The 27,365-nt window shown below is 42.3% G+C and overlaps 1 protein-coding gene across 1 annotated transcript in view; it reads right to left on the bottom strand.

Moving 5' to 3' along the window:
- Nucleotides 1-26,228, bottom strand: part of selenoe (selenoprotein e) — a 59,584-nt gene extending 33,356 nt beyond the window's left edge. The window contains exon 1 of the mRNA XM_072586974.1: nucleotides 26,083-26,228. Coding sequence (XP_072443075.1) covers nucleotides 26,083-26,121 — 39 coding nt within the window. The 5' untranslated portion in view covers nucleotides 26,122-26,228. The remainder of the gene's footprint in view (nucleotides 1-26,082) is intronic.
- Nucleotides 26,229-27,365: the final 1,137 nt, after the last annotated feature.

Here is a 27,365-nt window from a genome sequence, read left to right on the forward strand (position 1 = left end):
GACACAGTGTTGAACTACTCTTACATGTCCTTTCATACAGCTCTTTGCTGCAGCATTGCTTGGTGTCCCATTAAGGTCCAGACATATCCCCTTCGTATACAGCTGGTTGGCCTCTTCATTTGACTGCAGTGAGTGAGTTGCAGGCTTACATCATAGAGTCATAGAGATGTACAGCACAGAAACAGACACTTTGGTCCAACTCATCCGTGCTAACCAGATATCCCAACCTAATCTAGTCCCATTTGTCAGCACTTGGCCCATATCCCTCTAAACCCTTCCTATTCATAACCCATCCAGATGCCTTTTAAATGCTGTTATTGTACTAGTCTCCACCACTTCCTCTGGCAGCTCATTCCATATGCACACCACCCTCCGCATGAAGAGGTTGCCCCCTTATGTCCCTTTTATATCTTTACCTTCTCACCTTAAATCTATGCCCTCTAGTTCTGGACTCCCCCACCCGAGGGAAAAGACTTTGTCTATTTATCCTATCCATGCCCCTCATGATTTTATAAACCCCTATATGGTCACCCCTCAGCCTCCGAAATCCATGGAAAACAGCCCCAGTCTATTCAACCCCTCCCTATAGCTCAAACCCTCCAACCCTGACAACATCCTTGTAAATCTTTTCTGAACCTTTTCAAGTTTCACAATATCCTTCTGATAGGAAAGAGACCAGAATTGCACGCAATATTCCAAAAGTGGCCAAACCAATGTCCTGTACAGCCACAAAATGACCTCCCAACTCCAATACTCAATGCTCTGACCAATAAAGGAAAGCATACCAAACTACCCTGCCTACATGCGACTCCACTTTCAAGGATCAATGAACCTGCACTCCAAGGTCTCTTTGTTCAGGAACACTCCCCAATGTCCTTGGAACACAAAGTAAGGTCAGCAAAAGATAGATTTATTGTAAAATATAATACAGCTACCCTGACAGGACAGTAATGGATGTGCCTGCCTGGATGTGCTCACATTTGAAGGAGCCCAGAGCAAATTCAGGGCCAGATACAATGTGTAAATGGGAGTGAATGAATCCATTCCTGCACAGCACCAAGAGGGTTGGTTTGTGGAGAGATTTGCTGAGAAAGCACAGCAGGTTAGGCAACATCCTAGGAGCAGGAGAATTGACGTTTCAGGCATAAGCCCTTCTTCAGGAATGAGGCTTGTGGGCTGGGGGCTGAGAGATAAATGGGAGGGGGGTGGGGTTGGGGGGAAGGTAGCTGAGAAAGCGATAGATGGGTGAAGGTGAGGGAGATGGTGATAGGTCAGAAGGTGATGGACAGGTCTGGAGGGCGGTGCCGAGTTGGAGGCTTGGGACTGGGATAATGTGGGGGAGGGGAAATGAGGAAACTGTTGAAATCCACATTTATTCCATGTGGTAACAGGGTCCCAAGGTGGAATATGAGGAAGAATGCCTAATGTGCAGCTTGTGTGTGACTCTGACAGTGTTATTTGTGTTTATGTTGTGGGTTTACATCCTCACTGGAGGAGAAGCTGTCAGTAGAGCAAGGCGAGCTGTTATAGGTCTGAGTGTGGTACATAGAATGAAGTCTGGAAGTGGTCCCACATGATATGTTAGATACAGAACCTTATACATGGAGCCAGTTCACCACGGAGCACTCAAAACTGCCATGGGGAGATCTGAAATTCCTCCAGCACATGATCAGTAATTCCATCAGATTATAATTTCTCCCTGCCATTCTACCATACACACACAGAGAGACACACACGCACACACTACATCCTTCCTGTTTCATGTTTCTTCCTGCGCACAGAGCTAGGAATCTGACCCATTCCATCTACACTATGACCAATGTGCGCCAGGCATCAATGTGTTCATTGCTACATGAACTCTGCCCCTGCGTGTCAGCAGAATGTGGGGATGAGTGGCTACAGTGCTCACAAAATCAGACTGTATAGCTCAGCAATAGGAAGTCCATTGCTGATACAGCAACATGAGCAACAAACACCAACATCAGCGAGCTCCACAGAATGCTGCACTTAATGAGCAGTGGGTTATAAACCTGTCTTTCCATTTCTAGAAACCGCTTGAATTTAATTTGGATGCAACAAGTGGTTTCCTTCTGTGCTGATGAAAGTGAGCTGCTACAGTTTCAACCCAGATCCAAAGTCAACAACATATTTCAGCAGTCTGAGAAAGTCCACCCAATCAGGACATCACAGGAATAATGGAGTGGGTGTGCTTTCCTTTATTATGATTGAGGTTAATGATTGCGACATTGTCGGGTGAGTATTACTCTGCAACTATAACCCATGTTGCACCTGACCTGGAAATATTAGTGGGTACAAAATAGAAGGAGCTTTAATTTGCCTTGAACCTTTTCTGTATCTCCTGGGAGTACTGGCTGGACATCTGGTTTGGAAGAGTGATGCCAAACAATGCAAATTGAATTCCCATACTAGCTGAGTGTCCCATGAAAATCCCACTTCCTTTAGCTTGCCCCTCACTTGTAGTGTGGTGAATCTCAGGTTAAACCACCACCAACTGTCTCCCACTCTCTAATGACCCCTCCAGTCCTCTGGGACTGTGGCAACTTGACCTTTTTTTAATACTGGATGCTGACATGAATTTTATGCCCAATGCTGAAATCCCACTGATTTTTAGACCAAAAGTAAAAACTAAATTAAAATCTTTTTTCATGACAAATTTAAGAGCTGCATTGAATGTTCAGAGTTCAGTTTAATTATCAAATGATCTATGATGTACTCTCTCAACAGTAGATGGCAGACTGAGGTTGTTCCTGTCAGGTTGTAACCTACTGGGCAGTTATAAAATGGAAGTTGGAAAGCTAAATACTATATAATCAAAGTATTTCTTCTATTTACATTTTGGTCTGGTAGAATGGAGGTTTCCCTTGAACTTAAGGAGCATTCTAGTCACGATCCCACCCTACAGCTGCTTTCCCATGCACTGTGACTTTTACCGAATCTCTCCGCCAAAGGTGATGACTGTTGCTGAGGGATAGTTTTGGGCATAGTCCAATCTCCTATATCTCAGTCCGGTGGCTATTCTTTCTGTCAGCCTGGTTAGTTACTATCAGGGTAAGTGGCAATTTTAGGGGTTTAGTGCAGGCCCAATTCAGGCATCAGTCAATGTTCAGGGACCAGGGAGAGCAGAAGCATTGAGGGTAATTGTTGAAACTGTACTTCTATTCCAATATGAGATCAATTAATTCACTACAAGTCAGGAATTGACCCTTCTCGATCTGTCAGCCTCTGTAACTAACTGGGTAACCATTGGGCGATGAGAGGGTGGAACTTCTCTCGATTGGATGCAGATTTAATCTGAAAGCATTCCTGGTGGTTACAGTGAAAGAGGTCACAACTGAGGTCACTGTATCATATGGAGCTCAAGTCACGAATGTGAGATTGGTGCATGGGCAATAATCTGAAAATTTAAACCTGGTGAAACAAGCTTGATCTGTGTTGGGCAAAGCAACAGCCACTAAATTTCTCAATCTGGGAATACTTGCTGTTCTTTTTCTTAAAATAAGTTAAGTGCAGTCTTTTTTGGGAGCTGTTAAAGTGCCTGAACGCTCTGAGCAACAAGAAAGCAAGGAGCCGATGCTATTTCTTCCCTAAGCAGGCCTCCCAGTAACCGAAGCCATGTGTGCTGAAGGCTTGTGGCTCCACAGGCACAGGGCAGCTCAGATACATGACAGGCAGCCGATTTTAAACTATGTATAGCATCAGGAAATCAGGCAGAGATCTCAATCTGTGCAAGATCCTCTTGGCTCCACAGTTAGGTTTGTGTGTCTGAAGACAGAAGTAAGCCGTTCTCCACTCCTGCTAATTTAACCAATTTCTCCCTCAGAAATCTTGCAACTGACAGAGACACTGTTCTGGCATAGAACTCTCTGACCTTTTCCCTGTCATCTGTGTATTTTTCTTTGTCTCAGCATCTCATCTGTCCTGATTATTGGTGAGGATGCAAGGTGCACACATCCACAGATACCGTCTGGCACTGATTGTCCAAGAAGGTGATTTTTACCACGACGGACATCAAATGCAGTCTTAACTCTAACCTGCGCTCTTTCAGTAGAAATCATTAGGATATGCAGGAAACCTTCCTCAGCTGATTTTGTTTACTCTCCAGCCCAGTAGATCCTTTCTGGCCGAATGTCTAGCTGTTGATAGCTAACACGGCATGAGTGGGGAATGGATCCTGCCCCACTCTATTTACCCAGTCAGGCACTGGGGAATTCTCCTTGTTTTCCCTTCCTACTCCACATTGGTTCTTGTGTGAGGCTGTGGTAGTGACGTATGATGTGAGTTCCAACTTTAAATTACTGCTGTGTTTCCTGTCTCCAGCTAAGTGTTGGTGAAATTCCCTCAGGAAATGAAGCTTGGGTTTCATAGTTGCTATAGATTGTGCCACTGGAGAAGTGCTCAATGAGAGCCTCATATATTCCCACTAACCTGACATAGCTGTGATTGCCGCTGTCTGCACATCACTATTTGGCACCGCTCAAGAAGTTCAAACTGACCCAGATTTCAGGAAGAATACCAACATTTCTAATCCACATGCCTTTAATAATCTACAAATAACACAAGTATTTGTGGTAAGCAAGGGAAGCCATGAATTGTGAATCATATATTTCTGGATAATTATTTTCCTTATTGTTGAGCTGTCGATGGTATAATGTGATCAGAAACATTTTCAAACATTACTATTATATCTCCTGATAAGGAAGGATAAAACACATTAAAAGCTATTAAAAGCAAACTACTGAGGATGCTGGGAATCTGAAACAAGCACAGAGAATGCTGAAGAAACCCAGCAGGTCTGGCAGCATCCATAGAGAGAGTTAGCCTTTCAACTCATATATGACTCTTTCAGAAAAGTAACACAGAAAGTTAAAATTTACATGAGCTGCAACAACATATTGCCACCACACATCCTGAAAGATATGTACTTTAACAAGTGGTGCTCATGGTACAGCCTGTGAAAGGCCAGTTCACAGCTTTTAACCGATTCCACACAGTCTCAGAATCACACGATAATCCCAAAATGCAAGCTCATATTGGTTTTGCCAATTATTCTCAATATCAACAGTTCAGCAAAGGCAAGACTATAGGTATGCATAGACCTCAGTATAGTGGCAATTCATGCGATTCCAACCATACTCACTGTGATAGAACAGACAGCATGTGATACAACTGAACCTGTGAATGATCTCAAACATCTCTCCCCGGATCAATTCAATATGCCCAACAATGTTAACTGGGATGCATAGCGCAGGGAGACAGGAAACACAGCCACAGTTTAAAGTTGGAACTCACATCAAAGGTCCTTAACCCCATTTATTGATCCTCCAAGGATGGGCAATGTACACACACTCAGGAGAAACTTTGAGCAGAAATGAATGAGATGGAACAAAATGATTTAATTCAGAACATCAATGACCACACAGCTTGAAGTATCTCAATCGCATATGTTATAAAGAAAGATTGAACCATAAGAGAATGCCTAGATCCAAGGTCTGGAAGAATCGAATGTTAAATTTTCCACAACATGTCTTTTTTCCAAGCCTGATGTGAAGCATGGAAGCCTGTCTGCTTAGCAGAAGAATACCAGGAGCTCACATATCCAGGATGCCATTTGCACAGTATTGTTGATGTAGGTTAGCATTTGGTCTCTCAGTTCACCAAGACCTATCCCAGTAGCACATGGATATGATTGTTGAGAATGTAGATAGCTATTTGCATATCTGACGATACCTCAGTCATGGGGAAGATAAAGACAGAACAAGACCACTATTGAGGCCATTGCCATTACTCTAGGCAACACTGTGGAGTGTTCGGCTCTGTGTTGCCATGCCCAGGGCTGACAGTTGGTTGGACATTGAGTTGGTCAATCAAGAGTGAACAGATGCTAACCAGCCAACCACAGAGGATACTGATTAAAGAAAACAAAAGGAGGGAGGGAATTTTTTCTAACTAGTCTTGACAGGTGCAGAGTGATTTTTTTGGAAGCTTTGAAACTGCCTGCATTGTTTTTACACTCATTTTCTGTCCTGTTAAATAATTGTTGAATGTTCTGACAAACGAATCCCAGTCTGTAAGAAATTAATAAGTAATTCTGGAAGTTGTTTACATTCACCAGTGACTCTGAAATCATACATGTCTGGGAACAGCACATTGTCCAAGAATTGCATGAAGGTTTGGCATCCATTGTTCAAAACTGCTTATTGAAATGACAAATTCCAATTATTTTGTTTTCTTTTAATTTATCCCTTAACTGCATCTGTCTGGCTATTTATCTGTGTGTGAGTTAGAGTTCTGACTCAAACAAAATTTAGTTTTAATCATAGATATTTATTAGATAAGCTGGAAAATGCTAAACAATAAGTTAATGTTACTACATTAATAATAAATTGTTAATTTTTGTTCAAGTTATAAACTTGGTGTCCATGATCTGTTATTTTTAAAGTCTGATGAAGAACAATTGGGCAAATTTGAGGGTCACTGAACATTTTAATTTCACTATGTTGAGAATCCAGGAATAATATGGCTGATTTGGTTAGGCTTGGTACCCCTGGGTTGCAACACCATAACCCTCACTTGTTGATCACCATAGTCCAAAAACATGGTTGGCTATTTAGCACCAAGAAGTGCCAGATAACCATCAGCCAGATAAACTACTTTAAGTTCATTTTCTCCATCCATGGTGACCATCCTGATCTCGATAAGATCAAGGGCACTCAACAAGTATCAACCCCACAGTATAAAGAAGATCTGCAACATTGCTTCAGAATTTTTAACTTCCTCTCTCCATATATTCTCAAGATAGCTCTTCTGAAAGATTTACTCAACAAGGATGTCCCCACTTTGTGGCAGGATGACTTTCAATATGGTTTTGATTCTCTCTATCAGTTCATGTCAGTAAAATCATGCCTGCTGCTAAACTATGACCTCAAGAAAGACATGATTCTCAAAGTGGATGCATCACAAAAAAATCTTGGTTGCAACTTTTCCCAGACAAAAAAAATTGCTTTTGGTTTGAAAGCCCTATTCCAGCATATAGTGGGAGACATTAGCTCATCAGCATTTGGCATCCTGCGGCTTGACACACTTGTTTGTTAAGAAATTTAAGATTGAAACATCAAGTCTATACAAATAATTGGCTTGAAATTGCCAAGGAGTGCATTGTCACATCTACTTGGCAAATGTGAGGACTGCAGATGCTGGAAATCAGAGTCTGGATTCGAGTGGTGCTTTGATGGGCTTTTGCCCGAAACGTCAATCTTCCTGCTCCTTGGATGCTGCCTGACCTGCTGTGCTTTTCCAGCACCACACTAATCTTGTCATATCTACTTGTCAAGGTGCAAGGATATGATTTTGAATTGAGCTGTAAGCTATGTACCAGAATGATTATGTCTGACACAGTGGTACCCGCACAAAAGCCCAGATACTCTGATTGCTCTGCACATTGGTGCTCTTGACCATGAATGTGAGGACATTCTCAAGATTCACTTCAGCTAGAGCGAGTGTGAATAGTTGATATTAGCAACTGCTGAAGGTAATCAACTTCATGAATTGAAAAGGAAGTCATTATTTAGGGATGATTAGATTAGATTAGATTAGATTAGATTAGATTACTTACAGTGTGGAAACAGGCCCTTCGGCCCAACAAGTCCACACCGCCCCGCCGAAGCGCAACCCACCCATACCCCTACATCTACCCCTTACCTAACGCTATGGACAGTCTAGCATGGCCAATTCACCTGCCCTGCACATCTTTGGACTGTGGGAGGAAACCGGAGCACCCGGAGGAAACCCACGCAGACACGGGGAGAATGTGCAAACTCCACATAGTCAGTCGCCTGATGCGGGAATTGAACCCGGGTCTATTAAAGGAGTATTTGAAAAGATTTTTTTATCTTGGTCTTACAAAGAAAAGTTGGTATACTATGAAAAGTCATTTTCAACAGCAAACAAATTCTAATGCCAAAAGCAACCTTTCAAGATGTCATATCCACGTTACACCAGGGACACATGGGGTTTGAATGCACAAGACAACTAACAAGTGAATCTACTTACTGGCCATGGATACATCAGGATATTCAAAATCTCATAAATACATATGAAGCATACCAAATATACCAAACCAAGCAGCGGAGTGAGCTTCAACACCCACACAATATTTCATTTCACCCCTTCAATGGAGCTAGCAACAAACCCATTCTCAGTGCGCAGGAAAGATTTTAATCCTGTGACAGATTACATCTCTCAGTTTCTCACTGTTCACTGACCTAGCAACACAGCAATCATAACCATCACTGATACACTGAGCACTCTCTTCAGTTTATTCCATAACCTAGAAGGGATGGTGCCTGCCATTGGACTGGATTATGCTGGTAAACCATTTAAAGTGAGGAGTATTAAGTGAGGAGTGACCCATAACCCATCACCACCCCATCATGCTCATATGTAGAATGTATTGTAGAAAAACAGGAGGAGAAGTACATGACCAGGGAAAGAATTACTAAAACTGAGTACTGGGCAGAGAAGGTCAGTTCGAAATGCAATTACAAATACTTGATGAGCAGCAAATGCTTCTAAAGTATGCAGCTGGTCCAGATCATATGAAGCCATTACTGAATATGGCATTACACTACAAAGGAACCTAAGCCAGCTCAGATCAATGTACGACACAATAATCATACACGAATGGGGTGAAGAGGAACACGCTGATGTTGATGTTGATGCTTGTGTGGTGGTCTTCAGTAACAGCAAGCAGCAGAAAAACAAACAAGCTGTCAAATGAATGCAAAAAAAAGAACACTATGGACCTCTCCAGATAAGAGTCTGGTCACTGGATCAGGGCAAGTTGTAAAACCTCCCAAAAGTTACAGTGACATTTGAAATGTTAATAACGTATTATGCCTTACCTGTATATAATTATTGAAATTAACACATGCCTACTTACAGCCATGTAAATCTGCTTGGCTAAGGTTTTCTTAGGTAAAAAGGGGATGTTGTGTTATGTCTGTATATCAGTAAAAGGCACAATATGTGTGTTTTCCTTTAAGAGGCAAGCTTGTGGCTATGAGTCAGTTCCACAGGGCTGTAGTGAGACCACATCTGGAGTATTGTGCATTGTATTGATCTCCTTATTTAAGAAAGGATGTAAATGCATTGGAGACATGTCAGAGAAGTTTTGTTAGATTCATTCCTGGAATAGGAAAGTTGCCTTCTGAACGAGGGTTGTGAAAGTTAGGTGTGTGTACACTGGTATTCAGAAGTGTAAAGTAGTGACTTGATTGAAACATGTAAAATTGTGGCGGCGTTTACAGGATAAGTGTGCAGCGCTTGCTTCCGCTTATGGGTGAATCTAGAGTTAGAGGCCACTGTTTAAAAATCAGAGGCCACCAATTTATAACAGAGATTAGGCAAACACTTTCTCTCTGAGATTTGAGAGTTTTCAGCGCTTTGACCCTGCAGAGGTGATGGAAGCAGAGTCATTGGGCTGAGCCTTGTGTTTCCTTGGCCAAGTCCAAGTGACATCATATTTTCTGGAGGGATTTCCATCATGACAGCCAAACAGGTTTTCTTGCCTTATCTCACCAAACATTGCAACAACATTAGCCCAACCCTACAGAGTCTTGACTGCCATGGAACTGAAGGCCTGACCGTGACCTCATCCCCAGTAAGGGGCAGCTTGGAAAAGCACCAGCAGCTCCTGGCAAAGTTCCCAGTAGTGGAATTGTATCAGAGGCTTTACTGACATGATGCCTCCCTATTTTAGGCCCTCTATCCCACTCCAAACACCGTTAGGCAGAGACTCTTAACATCCCACCAATTTTGTTAGTTGGTTGCTGCATTAAAGCTGCCTGTGTCCACTTGTATTTGGCCTTTTCAAATGGCTTCCTCAAATCTGTAGCTGCCTGTCCATATCTTTGCTGCTGAATGATATTAGTTCAGATGCTCTTGAATTTATCCCTGTTCAAAGCAACAGGGAGTGCTGAAGAGTTTTCATTATCCTCTGCAGACAGGACTTCAAGCTATGCACATTATACGAGTCCATCACACTTTTCTAGTGTGATCCACTAATTGATTGGGATCATTCTGGAACAAATTCCTGGCTTCAGGAATTTTTTTTTTTCAGCTGAGTAGCTGAGACTCAGTGTGTTTACACAAACAGGAATAGATTGATGAGAATTCAAACCCCCAGCAGGATGGGAACCAAAGAGCTGCCAAGTCTCCCTACAACAGCTGTGGTTTTACTCCTGACAGCAACCTCTCCCGTGGTGCACCTCGATTTCCTCTCAGGGGGATTAGAATGTTATATTTAACAATCGGGCTTGTTGTTAGCTCTATGTTCTAATCACGGTGACTCTCTGCACTGCTTCTTGACAGAACAAAAGCAACCGTTAGGGTCTCTGTAGATTTTGGACTGAGAGAGTATGGTCAGTGTAACTGAGCAACAAAACCACACGTATGCACAGCCTGAATTCCAGTCAGACAGTAAAGAATGTATGACACTCCTGTTGCTTTCTGCCTCAGTCTGTTGCCTCGTCTTTTGTTTGCATTTCTGTTACACTTTGCCTCGGTTGCTCATTTTCTGTTTCAGGCTGTTTCTCTGCTTGCGTCTCTCTCACTCACTCACTCTGTGGTGGTGCCTTTCCCTTTGGAAATCTGTCTGTCTCTAAATCTAGCACATGCAATAAAATATGTCTCCATGCAACATTTCTCTATCAGTCTATTAGGTAGTAATATTCCATCCTGTGTTTGTGTGTCTCTGCTTTTCTGCCTCTCTTGATTTCTTTCTCTGGCTCCATGTCTTCCATGTACCTCTATTTGTCTACATTTCACCAGGTGAAATCTTATAAGGGTCTGAGCGATATGGGCTATGGTGAGATTTGTGGCAGAAATGGATGCTTGACAAAGACCCTCTTGACATTGAGGTCATCTTGCTCCATCTTTGACACTTTTCACGAGCAGCGTGGCGAGATGCTTATCGGTCATCAGTGATTTGCCAATGGATGGCATTTAATGCTTGTCAAGTTACTTGTCACGGTCACACTCACCTCATTAATATTCTGATTGCCATCTTGCCAAACCCGCCCAACCAATCAGCCATCAGGAGAAGACATCAAGGGAACCAGGGCAGTTATTTGGCAGAGTCAGCTCTTTTTCTTCTCTGAGCAGCCCCCATTTTGTCTATGGACAACTTGCATTCCAGAGTACAGTACATAAGCACCAACCATGTGTACCCTTCCACCGCCGACATTGGCACCTGATATTCCGGGAACCTTCACCATCATCCTGGCACCTCTGCAATGCCATGCCAGGCCTTACTTGAAGCTTAGAGTTGCCCAACAGGTCATGTCGGCAACCAACAGTCTATGCCTGCACTGGGTGAAGTTACGTAAAAGGGTATAGGCTCCCAGTCCACCAGTATTAAGCTGATACCAGCCTTGCTTCGCTGTGCTTTGCAATGGGAATTGGCAAAGCAGTCACACAATGAGGCAGTTGGTGTGCTGTCTCACAGACTGCCGTCCAGGGTCAGTATGTCTTGTCGTACATCTGTATGCCAAGCTAGATTTGTAACTTACCATGCGGCAGCAATATTTACACCAAATACCAGGCACCTGCAGCAGGCAATAAGATAGGTCTGCACATCTCAGAGGAGTACTGAGGCCCATGGGGGTTACCTATCCGTCAGGAAGGCTCAGCACAGTTAATCGAGGACAGCCTCTCATATCAGTCTCAGGCTTCGGGCATGGTTATGTGCCAGTCAGGATGATGCTGCATGGGGAAGGATTGCCATGCCTCTGTGCTCCAGGGTCAGGTCATGGTTAGTCCTTTGCCCCCATAGTCACCAATCTGGGGAGGGAGTGGGTATGGTTGGGCTCATGTGTGGCCATGGTGTATGAGCTGGTGCTGGCCAATTGAGAGGATCAAAAGCCATCCCTTCACCTCCATTCATGGAAATTAATGGGGAAAGGGGAGGGTGGATGTTAGGGAAGGTGAGGAAGCAGACAGCTGTAGGCTAATGTATATGGGTTGCCTGATGACCCAGGGAGGTTTGAAGCCCTTGGGTTTAGAGAATGGGCACCTTGGAAGGAGAGGGTGGTGTTTGGCACCACCTTCATGCTGAGGTTGAGAGCCAATGGTTATTTTCCCATTGTGAAGCACATGGCTATTACTCAACATTGTGGAAAATGGCCATGAGTATCTCGGCGTGGGCAGGATAAGTGAGCCAATGTGTGAGTGAGGGCCTGGATGGCAACATGGAGAGTCGACGGGGGAAGAACCTTGGCTATGAACACATGGTATATGAGCAACACAGGCATGGAGGCGACGTTGTCTCGAAGCTGCACACTTTCCTCTTGTGGAGGTCACTGCCACGCACAGGCCTCAGAGATGCACCAGGAGACACAAAAAATAGTGGGAACATTGCATACAGGGTTCCTGAGAATGACAATTCTCTCCTTGTATGAGGTTCGGACATGGATATCTGACAGCCACCTAGCATCATTCTAGCCGGTTATGGGAGGTATCCTCCTGCAATGACATAAAGGGAAGGAATGAGCAAGATGCAAGTGGATGATATTGCTGTTAATTCTAGTATATGTCAGGACAAGGTGTTCCAAGAGAATGAGGAGGCAGCGTAGAGAGTTATCGGTGTGAGAGTATGGGTCCGTCAGGCAAGTGACTGAGGGTACGTATCTCATACAGCAGAGGATGTGTTGGAACATGACCTGTGATGCGATCTGGGTGCACTGATGAGGATAGAGTGAATGTGAGCTACGGGAGAACAGAATGTAGCACTTACCTAGGCAGAATGGAGAAGGTCATTGACCTGCTTTCGGCACTGATGCCCAGTCCTCCGCAACGTGAAAATGGTACTGACCCAGGTAGTGATCTCTGACCTAGACTGGCATTACCTGGTGGTGTGGGCTCTTGTGACAGACTTTCAGAAAGGGAACACACTTTTGCTGTACCACCCCGTCCACCAGGATCACCAAATCCCTCCGGGAGAAACGTGGTGCCAGCCTCTCATTTTCTGCTATCTCTTCTCACTGTTTGTAGGACCAGGTAGGACAGCTGCCAATTGCCAGTGTTTTTCCAGCTGAGCGACCAACTATCAAAGGTGGTGCGGTCACAATATTTGCTTGTCAGCTGCGTGGCAAGTTCTTCTGGGAACACCGCGTAGGAGGAGGGAGCAGAAATTAGGGGTCATAAACATCACAGGAGCAGAAACAGCAATCAACATGTCAAGTTTGGTAAGATATGGTGAGAATACCCACACCAAGAATCCCTCCGACAAACTCAATGTGACACACACTTAGCCACAAAAACTTATGGTTCAGCTCTTTGTCTTTATATGTCTGTGTCTCTCATTCTTTCCCTCCCTTTCCGCCTGTCTGTCTCAATTCATTCCAATATATACAGTATTAACTGTGCCTGCAGGCTGTAAAATCTGTTTTGAATGAAAATGTCATAATTAACATTCTCCATGTTTGAAGAAAAGCTGCAATTGCATTTCATTTCATTTTAAGTCCCACAGATATTGCTGGAATGATATTGTCTGCAATGAAATTTTTGCACAACGATAACATAACCAAATTGCAGATTGAAAAAGGCTGTTTCAAATTTCAAACCATCCCAAGGCTGGGCAACATCAGACATAGATATGCAGTTTATTGGAACTGTAATCCTGAGAGGGAAAAGCCGAAGGAGGAAGTGGCCTTACATGTCCTAAGCTCTGGAAATTCCTCTGGAAATCTCTCACATCTTTAGGTCTCCTCTGTAACTAATAATTGCTACGCTAATAACTACAATGCATCATCAGTGATACAGATAGTGTTAGATCACATTGAACTGAGACCAGAGTTAAGAAGATTCTAATGGATTCTGTAAATAGTTCATAAAAGTTCATTCATTTGCGTTATTTTCTAAAATATCCAGAAGTTGGTTATTATATTTATATATCCTACTTTAAGTTGCTCCCAAAAGCAGACCCCTTTTACCCAGGTTTTGATCAACATCTCCCAGTAAGACCTTGGCAAACTAAAATAGAAATTTCTGGAAAAACTCAGCAGATCTGATGGAAAGTTAACATTGTAGGTCCTTTGACCCTTCTCCAGAAATGACATGTGAAAGTGGAATGAGTCTTTGGTGAGCACCTTGCCGAATACTAGAAGGGAAAACAAACCTAATGATGGTGAATGAAAGAAAGATTTAAATGGAAATGCTGAGGGAGGAATATAACTTCTTCAAGGTGGGCATACCTGGAAGAAATGTGGCACTGAATTAAACACTAAAATCAAACAAAGAATTGCAGATGCTGGAGGTCTAAAACAAACAAAAACAGAAATTGCTGGAAAAACTCAGCAGGTCTGGCAGCATGTGTGGAGAGAAAGCAGGGTCATCATTTTGAGTCCATTGGCCCTTTCTCATTAACTTCGCAAAGGTCTTCGTGTTAAATTTATTTTAATTACGCAGCTGTGATGTAACTTGGACTTGCTACATTAAAGAAGCTACAGAAATGCAACCTTATTGTTCTTATGAAAAATGCTAAATTTCAACTGAGAGGATTTAACGTATTCTCAGAGAACAAATCCATTTCACTCTCTTTATTACTTGGAAATGTTTTCTTAAAAAGTGCACATTTGATTAATCCTCTGCCTCTCATTCTGCATCACTTAAATAAATATAGGCCAACATGAGGAAATTGGACCCTTATATCGTCCTTGGATGTTGCTGGCTTTAAATTCACTCTGACATGTTTATTTGTTGGTGTTCAATGTAGTCAGGCAGGCTTTGTGAAAACACACATCCCTCCTAAACTCTGTACTGGAGGTTAGAACGTGACAATTGTTTACCACAAATGACTATAAAGGTACAAATGTTAAAACAGAAATGTTTAAACAAGAAGGATGTGAAAGGATAAGAAAGTGAAATAAGATTAGAAATGAAAGTTTCAGCAGGCTGAGTGCGCTGAATCTGGTGGTTTATTGGCTAAGTCCAAGTTTTGTCAAAGTTTTTTGGAGTAATTTCCAACGCATAACCAATTGGGTTTTCTCCCTGTTTCTTACCAAACTAGCCTTAATAACCATTTGGCCTGCCTCATGGGATCTGTCACATCCAATCCAGTCCCATCTTACTACCTGCCTTACCCCAAACAACTGGCCATTTGGCAGCTATCCCAGAATTCCCTAACAACCCAATTGCCCCCACCATCTTTAAAGGTCCATTGTGCACTTGAATGAGCACTGCTGATCTGAAATTGCCTTGTGTGGCTCCTATCATTTGCCCCAGTCATGACAGACAGAGGGAATTTCACCTCAATTTGAAGAGAGGATCCTGGAGGGTCTACTTGATGGGTTGGGACAGTCATGGGATTTCCTCTTTCCCCGATGGAGACCCAAAAAACAGACCATGCCAGCCTGCTCTGAGGTTGCCAGTCTTAGCCATCTGGAAGAATACACAGCAATGTAAGAAGAAGGTCAATGATCTTGTCCACTCTGCCAAGGTCAATGTCACCACTTTCTGATGATACCATGCACACACTGCATCTCTGCTGCAGCATCTTCTTATCCCCAATTCTCATTATCTACAACTTTCACTATAATCTGCAACATCTTTCCTCATCTCTGTCATCCACCCCAACCTCTAACCCCATTAACCTTCTGTGCTGCCTAATCACTAACTTGCGACAACTCCCCACCTGCATCCCCAAATGTAACAGCAGTGCCATCAACTTTCACCTCCTTTAATATATGCCTCTGTCTCATTCCAGGAGGAAAACAGCCCACAATAGGTGGTGTGCTGCCCATCATTCTGCCCCTCACCCCCTACCTGGGTAGAATCCTGACTCTGACCATCCCTAACTGACCATGCCCAATCCCAGTAACTGACCTTGGTTTAGTTTTGCCCTCCTGAACAAAAACTCTTGCCCTAAGCTTGACTGAGATCTGCTGACAATTGTCACATGCTTCTTTCTTTTGCGTCTGAGCTAAATGTCATGAGTACTCAGAAGGTAAGGCACAAAAAAGGCAAAGCAGAAATGCTGTGAGCACCCAAGTAGGCTCAAAGTGAGAGAGTGCATTGAATGATGATTGAAGATCCCAGAGATACAGCCTGGTCCCGTCCGTGAGCTGGGTGAGTGTTCCTGAGCGCACAATGTCCTTGCTGTAGCATTACAATGAGAGTTGCCAGTGCAACCTCAGGTGCAGCATTGAAGTGTAGAAGCATCCATTGGAGATGTACCATGGAGGTTCTTAGAGACTGGCACATATCTGATGCTAATGTCCATGGATGCTAGGTGCATGTGGCTGGTGCCCATGAAGCATGACTTAAGCTGTTGGTGCCCGTCAGACCCAGCAGCAAGCTCATATTGCCCGGTATTGATGTTGTTTTCTTGTTTGCTTCTTAACTCTTTTTGGAAATTTTGACTATATAGAAATTTGGATATTAATGAGGTGAGTTGGGTCATCAACAACTCATTTAACCAACAATAGTGCCCTTTAATTGAGAACCTAGCCATGCCACTTCTGTAAAGTGTGAAAAAAGGAGTAAGACTCTCCAGTCTGCTTCATCAAACTTCTCATCTGGTTCGACCACAAGTCTCATCATTACCTATGATATTCAGACCCCAGTAAGTTACTGCCCATAGGTTATATGGTCGGTGTGCAGATTGTGAAGCCACTAGCATGGGCAAAGGCACATTCTTTAATGCAACAAGTTCTAATCAGTCTGACTGAGGCTTGTTGTGTAACGGCCTGAAACGGTTAATACTGAGGAGTGCCTTAAGTACCACCCACTATGAAGACATCACATAAACTTGATGGGAGAGCAACTTTGGGCCTGACATGTTTTTATTGTAATGGCATTTCTGATATTGGCCTTCTATATAACCCCCAGGACATTGGAAGGAAATCTGCCCAATAGCTCATACATCAAACTATATTTGTGAGGATTCATTTTACAACACTGTTGGCCTAAGAACTACTCAAGAAGGCCACATCCGCTCGTCAGTTTACTTCTTTGTTCAGAAAATGGCAGGGGAGATCAGCAGTAAGAAAAAAAATTGTCAAGAAAACATTTAATGTAAAATAATTATTGTCTGCTTTTTCAGAGGACATTGCTCTGTTTTCTCTATTAAAATTTCACAAACCTCTTCCTCCCAAAAGCTAACAAGTGAGGTCAAAGGAACAGGAAGGCAGGAGGCAATATCTCTGGTCATTACTAAATACCAGAGGGAGTAAAAGTTAAAATTTCAGGCTTGTTTTGGTGATCCTGTTGGAAGTTTGCATTGGCCAAGTTAATTTCCTTTTGAGGTCGATGGCACAGGTGTTCAGCACTGGGATCATGGGACAGACTGAAAATTCCAACCAGTCTTAAACATCGCAGTGTTGCTGTGAATGCCTTTTGACAATGGCAATGTACCCCTAAACTGATAAACAAAAAACAGCACAACCACAATAGCACTCACAAATCACACACCAGGCTTCCTGTTGTTTTGTACCCAGAGTCATAGTGCCAATACCTAAAGTTGCAAAATATAACCTTGTCAGCCAACTGGCATGCTAGAGGAATATACACAGGACATAGAGGAATGTTGGCCATTAATTGAGATTTTTGAATGAAATTTCTGCCTCCACAAAACCCGCCAGAGAACATCCTGTATTTAAAGGTGACCCTGGTTGTTGGAGTTATGGCATGAACTCAAGCCTCTGCATCCTGAAATTGACTCAAATTTTAAGCTGATCTTTTAGAATCTAAAAGCCTTCTCGAAATTTTGTATAAACATCAGCAAGACCAGAAGATTTTATTCTTTTAACCCTTCAGTTTTTTCATAACAAGAAGTGGTTTGATACCTGTCACTCTGGGTGAGGGATCTGCTGGTCCATGAAGCAAGGCTTAGAGTCATAGAGATGTATAGAAAACAAACCCTTCGGTCCAACCTGTCCATGCCAACCAGATATCCCAACCCAATCTAGTCCCACCTGGCAGCACTTGGCCCATATCCTTCCAAACCCTTCCTATTCATATACCCATCCAGATGCCTTTTAAATGTTGCATTTGTACCAGCCTCCACCACTTCCTCTGGCAGCTTATTCCATGCACGAAAAAGTTGCCTCTTAGGTCTCTTTCATATCTTTCCCCTCTCACCCTAAACCTATGCTCTCTAATTCTGGACTCCCCCAGCCCAGGGAAAAGACTTTGTCTATTTACCCTATCTATGTCCCTCATAATTTTATAAACCTCTATAAGGTCACCCCTCAGCCTCTGATGCTCCAGGGAAAACAACTCTAGTCTATTCAAACTCTCCCTATAGCTCAAATCCTCCAACCCTGGCAGCATCCTTGTAAATCTTTTCTGAACCCTTTCAAGTTTCACAACATCTTTCTGATAGGAAGGATTCCAGAACTGCACACAATATTCCAAAAATGGCCTAACCAATATCCTGTACAGCCGCAACATGACCTCCCAACTCCTGTACTCAATACTCTGACCAATAAAGGAAAGCAAACCAAACACCTTCTTCACGATCCTATTTACCTGCGACTCCACTTTCAAGGAGCTATGAACCTGCACTCCAAGTCTCTTTGCTCAGCAACACTCCCTAGGACCTTACAATTAAGTGTATAAGTCCTGCTAAGATTTGCTTTCCCAAAATTCAGCACCTCACATTTACCTGCCACTCCATCAGCCACTTCTCAGCCCATTGGCTCATCTGATCAAGACCCTGCTGTAATCTAAGGTAACCTTCTTCGCTGTGCACTACACCTCCAATTTTGATGTCATCAGCAAACTTACTAACGATACCTCTTATGCTCATATCCAAACCATTTATATAAATGATGAAAAGTAGTAGAGCCAGTACCAATCCTTGTGGCACTCCACTGGTTACAGGCCTCCAGTCTGAAAAACAACCCTCCACCACCATCCTCTGTCTTCTACCTTTGAGCCAGTTCTGTATCCAAATGGCTAGTTCTCCCTGTATTCCCTGAGATTTAACCTGTTTAACCAGTCTCCCATTGGGAACCTTGTTGAACGCCTTACTGAAGTCCATATTGATCACATCTACCACTCTGCCGTCATCAATTCTCTTTGTTACTTCTTCAAAAAAACTCAATCAAATTTGTGAGACATGATTTCCCACACACATAGCCATGTTGACTATCCCTAATCAGTCCTTGCCTTTCCAAATACATGTACATCCTGTCCCTCAGGATTCCCTCCAAAAACTTGCCCACCATCGATGTCAGGCTCACTGGTCTATAGTTCCCTGACTTGTCCTTATCACTTTTCCTAAACAGTGGCACCACTTAGCCAACCTCCAGTCTTCCGGCACCTCATCTGTGACTATCAATGATCCAAATATCTCAGTAAGAGGCCCAGCAATCACTTCTCTAGCTTCCCACAGAGTTCTAGGGTACACCTGATCAGGTCCTGGGGATTTATCCACTTTTATGCATTTCAAGACATCCAGCACTTCCTCCTCTGTAATATGGACATTTTCAAAATGTCACCATCGATTTCCCTACAGTCTATATCTTCCATAACCTTTTTCACAGTAAATACTGATGCAAAATACTCATTTAGTATCTGCCTCATTTCTTGTGGCTCCACACAAAGGCCGCCTTGCTGATCTTTGAGGGGCACTAGTTATTCTTTTGTCCTTAATGTATTTGTAAAAACCCTTTGGATTCTCCTTAATTCTATTTGCCAAAGCTCACTCACATCCCCTTTTTGCTCTCCTGATTTCTCTCTTAAGTATACTCTTACTGCCTTTATACTCTTCTAAGGATTCACTCGATCTATCCTGTCTATATTGCAGATATGCTTCCTTCTTTTTCTTAACCAAACCCTCAATTTCTTTAGTCATCCAGCATTCCCTATACCTACCAGCCTTCCCTCTCACCCTGACAGGAATATACTTTCTCTGGATTCTCGTTATCTCATTTCTGAAGGCTTCCCATTTTCTAGCCGTTCCTTTACCTGCAAACATCAGCGCCCAAACAGCTTTTGAAAGTTCTTACCTAATACCGTCAAAATTGGCCTTCCTCCAATTTAGAACTTCAACTTTTATATCTGGTCTATCCTGGTCCATCACTATTTTAGAACTAATAGAATTATGGTCACTGGCCCCAAAGTGCTCCTCAGTCACCTGCCCTGCCTTATTTCCCAAGAGTAGGTCAAGTTTTGCATCTTCTCTAGTAGGTACATCAACATACTGAATCAGAAAATGTTCTTGGACACATTTAACAAATTCCTCTCCATTTAAACCCTTAACAATATGGCAGTCCCAGTCTATATTTGGAAAGTTAAAAGCCCTTACCATAACTACCCTTACAGATTATTCTTACAGATAACTGAGATCTCCTTACAAATTTGTTTCTCAATTTCCCTCTGATGATTAGGGGGTCTGTAATACAATCCCAATAAAGTGATCATCCCTTTCTTATTTCTCAGTTCCATCCAAATAACTTCCCTGGATGTATTTCTGGGAATATCCTCCCTCAGCACAGCTGTAATGCTATCCCTTATCAAAAACGCCACTCCCCCTCCTCTCTTGCCTCCCTTTCTGTCCTTCCTGTAGCATATGTATCCTGGAACATTAAGCTGCCAGTCCTGTCCATTCCTGAGCCATGTTTCTGTAATTGCTATATCTCTGTCCTATGTTCCTAACCATGTCCTCAGTTCATCTGCCTTCCCTGTTAGGACCCTTGCATTGGAATAAATGCAGTTTAATTTATCAGTCCTACCTTGTTCTCTGCTTTGTTCCTGCCTGCCCTGACTGTTTGACTCGCCTTTGTTCTCAAATGTTTCAGTCTCAGATTGAAATCTTTCCTCACTATCTCCCTGGGATTCCCTCCCACCCCCACCTTACTAGTTTAAATTCTCCCGAGCAGCTCTAGCAAATCTCCCTGCCACTATATTAGTCCCCTTCCAATTTTGGTGCAATCTGTCCTTCTTGTACAGGTCATCTCTACCCAAAAGCAACTTCCAATGATCCAAAAATGTGAATCCTTCCCCCGTACACCAGCTCCTCAGCCATGCATTCATCTGCTCTATCCTCCTATTCCTGCCCTCACTAGCTCGTAGCACTGTGAGTAATCCAGATATAACTACTCTTGAGGACTTCCTTTTTAACTTCCTGCCTAACTCTCTGTAATCTCCCTTCAGAATCTCATTCTTTTCCCTTCCTATGTCGTTGGTTCCAATTTGTACAATGACCTCCTGCTGGTCTGCCTCCCCCATGAGAACATTCTGCACCCTCTCTGAGACATCCTTGATCCTGGCACCAGGGAAGCAGCACACCATTCTGCTTTTTCACTGCGGGCCACAGAAACGTCTGTCTGTACCTCGGACTAGAGAGTTCCCTAACACAATCGATCCCTTGGAATTTGATGTATCTCTCATTACATTAGAGTTTATTTTCTTCTCAAAATAATTGCATTTCTGACAGGATGTCAATGGATTGCCAATCTGTGGTGAGATGTTTGCTTCTCAAGCTTCATGCTCTTTAAAAATTGCATACCAAGTATTTATTGCACTGTGGTACTTTCTCTGTTTTTATTTGCTGGTTTCTCACTCTTTTATTATATTTTGTTGTGTCTATACAAATGGCAAGCTTGAGCCTGGAAGTGGAGTTTGCCTCCCTACGCTCCCTCCCCCACCCCACCACCACCGCCCAGTAAAACCATTTCACTATTTGTGAAAGGGAAATGGTAGAATTTACTATTCGGAGAGAGGAAGGCCTCTCTCGTGTAGAATTTTTTTTCAGTGTTTCCATCTGTATTTTATCCAACAGCACTTTCTTTGGTTTGAATACTTCAGCACTTTAAAGGCACCCTTTTTAAAAGAGACAAATAAGGTAAAGTACTTATTGTGCTTCAGTGTAGGGTTTATAGTTTTAGTTTTGGTTGTAGCATTTAATCTTTGTTTTAGTTTTAATATCTGGTCTAAACTCAGATTGATGGATGATTGTTAGGAAAAAAAGACTTCTCAATGGCTACTCTGTTGTTCCCTAACAGCCTTGAGCATCCATTTCTGCCACTAATTAGCTGTCATCACAAGCTTTTCATGTCCACTTACTGCCACCATTATGCAGTTTGTGAGTTTTTGATATGTTAATCTATGTACAAATACACAGTCTGGTTCTTGGTGAGTCAGATATCTTATGTTTATTTGTACTACTAACTATTTAAAAGGTTACAATATCACATATTTACACACATTATCTTGGTTCTTTGTTTACTGATATTACTGTACATTATGTATGTAAAACTGACTGACTGATGTCACTATGCTTTTTCAAGAGGGAGAGATTAAAGGTGGGTACCTTTTTACTGGAGTATCGCACCTCATAATATCATGTAACTTCTTTAAAAGTGCTTTGAATTTATGCCATAAAACAACATTAAAGGACTAAGGAAAAAGACTAAAGATGCAACAACAGGACTAATCAATAAAGCTTTCACCAAGACAGCACAGGCACAATGGGTCAAATGGCCTTTTTCAGGCTATATGATTCTGTGAACTACAGCAATGCAGCAAAATGCTAGAACACTATGCTGTGCTACAGCAGGATTACCTTCCTTACAGCTGGGAAGTCTCATTTTGGCTGGTAACATCTCCATCCCTCTCATAAATGTGCAGATAGCTACTCAGATACAGTGGTGAATAATGAATCTCATCAAATTTCACAGCAGAGAAAACCCATTCCAATTTAAATTTTGATGCAACTATTTTCTCTCTTTGAGAACCAGTTTAAAAGAGTTTTTCTACAAATTAAACCCACCTTCTTGCTGTGCATCAGGGGATACCACAGGAAGGTTGTTTGTCCTTTGATTGTATACATGGCTACCAAATAATCCCTCACTCATCTATAAAACATAACTTGTCCATTCTAGTTATTTACTTACTCCGAAAGCTACTTTGGCGAGTTACATAATAGATAGAAAGAATCAGAGTTTAACTGACATTTAGATGATCTGGAAGGATTTTAATATTCTCATATTTCAATCTGTACTGCTTTGTTCAAGTAAATGGTCAATTAAGCTAAATGGGTTTTACAACTGAGTCACAAATGAATGAATTCATCCTCAACCTCAATTGAATAAGCAATGTTAATGCTCCAGAAAGTAGAGCAAAAAACTGCAGATCTTTTCCTGTCGCTGTAATTATGACATGATTGACAGTTTGATTTGTTTTACATCATAGGGTCTATCTTCAGAAGATAAATCTCAGGGAACATGTTCCCAGATCATCAACTCTTCTGAGACCATCAACATAAAAATTACACATAGGTCGTAAGAAGAGACAAAGAGGTTCATATATTGCAAATGTTAAAAGAAAATGCCACACAGTGTGATACAGCATTGATGGAGGCTATTCAGCCCATCATGTCTTTTGCAACTCCTAGAAAAGAGCAACTCAATTAGTTCTGTTTACTGCTGTTTGCCAATGACTGTGATTTATTTTATTTCAAGTACATACCTAATTGAGTTTTGAAAGTTATTACTAAATCCACTACCCTTTCAGGCCGTATATTCCAGATCATAACAATACACCCCATCTTCCATCTAATCTTTTGACAATCACTGACCTACCCTCTGGTGTAAAGAGATTTTTATTATTTCTTTTCCCTTGAGCCCTCACGATGTTGAACATTTCTATACAAATGTACTCTTAACTTTCTCTGTTTAATGGATAATGATCGCATCTTCTCCACTCTCTCTGCATAATTGCACTTCCTTTTTACTGGAATATCACATGTCATGATATCATGTAACTTCCTTAAATGTACAATGCCTGAGAAATCTCCTCTGGATGGTCTGCATTTTTTTTTCAAGGCCTTGCCATCCTTCCACAAGATGATGGCGTTTTTCATCATGGTTTTGTGCGAACGAGGGAAATCATGTCTCACAAACTTGATTGACTTTTTTGAGGAAGTAACCAAGTAGATTGATGAGAGAAGAGCAATGGGCATTATTAACTTGGAAGTTAATAAAGCCTTTGATAATGTTAATGGTAGACTAACTAGTAAAGTTAAATCACATGGGATTCAGGGTGAGCTTGCCAATTAGATACAGAAATGGCTTCATGGCAGGAGACAGAGGTGGAGGGTTCTTTTTCAGACTGGAGGCCTGTACCAGCAGTGTTCCACAAGGATCAGTGCTGGGTCCATTTTTGTTTATTATTTATATAAATGATTTAGATGAGAATATAGAAGGCATGGAGTCATAGAGTCATAGAAATGTACAACATGGAAACAGACCCTTCGGTCCAACTTGCCCATGCTGACCAGATATCCCAACCCAATCTAGTCCCACGTGCCAGCACCTGGCCCATACCCCTCCAAACCCTTCCTATTCATATACCCACCCAAATGCCTTTTAAATTTGCAATTGTACTAGCCTCCACCACTTCCTCTGGCAGCTCATTCCATACACATACCACCCCCTGTGTGAAAAACTTGCCCCTTAGATCTCTTTTATATCTTTCCCCTTTCATCCTAAATCTATGGCCTCTAGTTCTGGACTCCCTGACCCAAGGGAAAAGACTTTGTCTATTTATCCTATTCATGCCCCTCATAATTTTGTAAACCTCTATAAGGTCACCCCTCAGCCTCCGATGCTCCAGGGAAAACAGCCCTAGCCTGTTCAGCCTCTCCCTATAACTCCCATGGTTAGTAAGTTTGCAGATGATACCAAAATTGGTGGTACAGTGGACAGCAGAGAAGATCATTTAAGATTGCGAAAGGATCTTGATCAATTAGGTCACTGGACTGAGGAGCGGCAGATGGAGTTTTATTGGGATAAATGTTTGCATTTTGGTAAACAAGGATAAGACTTACACAATTAAAAGTAGAGTCTTGAATGGTGTTGAAGAACAGATATGCACATAATTCTTTGAAGTTTGTATCACATGCAACCAGGGTGGTTAAGAAGCCATTCGGTATGCTTGTTTTCATGCTCACACCTTTGAGTATAGGGCATAAGACGTCATGTTGAGGTTATAGAGGACATTGGTAAGGTCTCTTCTGGAGTACTATGTCCAGTTCTGGTCGCCCTACTATAGGAAGGATATTATTAAACTGGAGATGGTTCAGAAAACATTTACCAGGATGTTGCCAGGAATGGAGGGGTTGAGTTATAAAGAGAGGCTGGATAGATTGAGATGGTAAGAGGTTGAGGGGTGACCTTGTAGAGGTTTATAAAATCATGATGGGCATAGACAGGGTGAATGGCAGGTGTCTTTTCCCTTGGGTAGTTCAAGACAAGGGGGCATATTTTTAAGGTGAGAGAAGAAAGATTTTAAAAAGACATGAGAGGCAACCTTTTTAACCCAGAGAGTGGATCGTGTATGGAATGAACTTCCAGATGAAGTGGAGGATACAGGAACAATTACAATGTTTAAAATACATTTGGATAAGTATATGAATAAGAAATGTTTGGAGGGATATGAGCCAAGACCAGGCAGGTGGGACTAGTTTAGTTTGGGATTATGGCTGGCATGGACTGGTTGGACCGAATGGTGTGGTTCTGTGCTGTATGACGCTATGATGTTTTGAATTGGTTAACTTTGCTTTATATGGATTTAACATTCCCAATATTGGCCAATGGAATTACTGAAGCAGTGATTTCTATTTAGTTTACTGCATTTGGGCAGGGACAGATGTGCTCTGTGAATTATTTGCTATCTGGCTTATTGTTCCTAATTTTTCTCTCATTTGTAATAAATGTATGCCAAAATATTTGGCCTATATCATGGCTTAAGAATATTTATTCTACCACTTGCAGTGTATGACAGATTGTGAGTTTCTGACTTATCGAGTTACCAAAAGATTAGCAAAGGTGAAGAATCAATCTGGATAATGCTATGACATCAGAGACTGGGCATATAGAGTCACACTGATCATAGGGAGTGAAGGATCTGGTACAAGACATGAATAAAATGTAATGGTAAAGCTATAACAGCCAATACATCCAGACGCGAGCAGCAACCAAACAGCTGATTGGTCACAACTTTGTCAAAGCTTTTCAATATTTTCCGTTCAAATGGTTCAGAGATCTTATTACATACCTCTTGAAACCGGGCGTCCTGGCTCAGAGGCAGGGACATTGCCACAGCATCACAACATCCTTCATTACTCCTTCAATCATAGGTAGCGATTGTGTGGGATGTCCAAGTCAATAACTGACAGCTTTGTGACATTTACCAGGAGCAGCTGGATCTAGTATTTTGACCAACAATTCCAACAGACATGATAAATATTTTAATGGGCTCCATCGTAAAATGTGTATTGCCCAGTCTTACACTCAGTGTAACGCTTGTCTCAAATTAGCTGACCTTAGTCACTTGCAATTGAGGTGTTGCAATAGATTTCGGTATCCCTGGGCTGGCAAAGGAAGGACCAGAAAGCATTCTTGCTTCAGGTCATTAGTCAGTGGCTATTATTGGACTGCTCACATACAGACTGGATTGGGCTCAGCTGTACGGTTTGCATAGCCTTGTTGATACTTATTAATGCAAAATGAGGAGAGACTGGAGGGAAAACAGCAACAATAGACCTGCAACCATTAGCAGAGAGGAATGGAAATCAAGAGCTAATATTAAGGCTATTTTCTAAAATATGTTCTACTTCAGAAATTAACTCACTCTGGCTTCAATATATTCTAACACAAAATCCTGTGGATGTATAAATGTCCCTTTTAGGCCTGTTGTTTAGCTTTTGTTTTCTTGGTGAGGAGTCACTGGTGTGGTCTGGTGCACTGCCAGCCTCTTGGAACAGAGCCAACATTCTCCAGGTTTCTCCTCAAACACTGGGAGTTGTGTTATTTGAGTTAACATGTGTCTGCATTGATGGAGACTGGAGGTTTGACCTGATAGTTCAGCATCAGCAAACCGCCTCCACAAAAATGAGCCAATTCACTGTTAATATTTTGTTTGTACAATTGCCATCTGTATACTGGCGTTCAGTGTGCATACAAAGACTGAAGGGGATTATGGTATTTGAAGCCAGTCTCAGGCATTTTCCAGGTCATTCCTGTGTTAACAAATTCCTGACTGAGATCTTTGTGTTACTTTCACTGCATCAGATTCTGTGCTTATTATTCGCTGTTTTGTTCTCTGTGCACTGGCCCTTGTACTTGGTGCCTGCATGCCAATCAAAATGGAGCAGTTACTAATGCCCATGTTAGGTTTGCTGCTGCACTAAGGGGTGCGTCACCTGTCGAGAAGCATAACCTATTGAAATGCCTCCACAGAGGCCGTAATATTATCACCAAGTCCCCCTTGATTTACACATGGAATGTCCTTGACTCAGGTCCAGCTCCCTCAGAGTCAGCTCTCAAAGTGAACAGGAT

The sequence above is a fragment of the Chiloscyllium punctatum genome, chromosome 17 (assembly GCF_047496795.1).
Source record: "Chiloscyllium punctatum isolate Juve2018m chromosome 17, sChiPun1.3, whole genome shotgun sequence".
Taxonomy (NCBI): domain Eukaryota; kingdom Metazoa; phylum Chordata; class Chondrichthyes; order Orectolobiformes; family Hemiscylliidae; genus Chiloscyllium; species Chiloscyllium punctatum.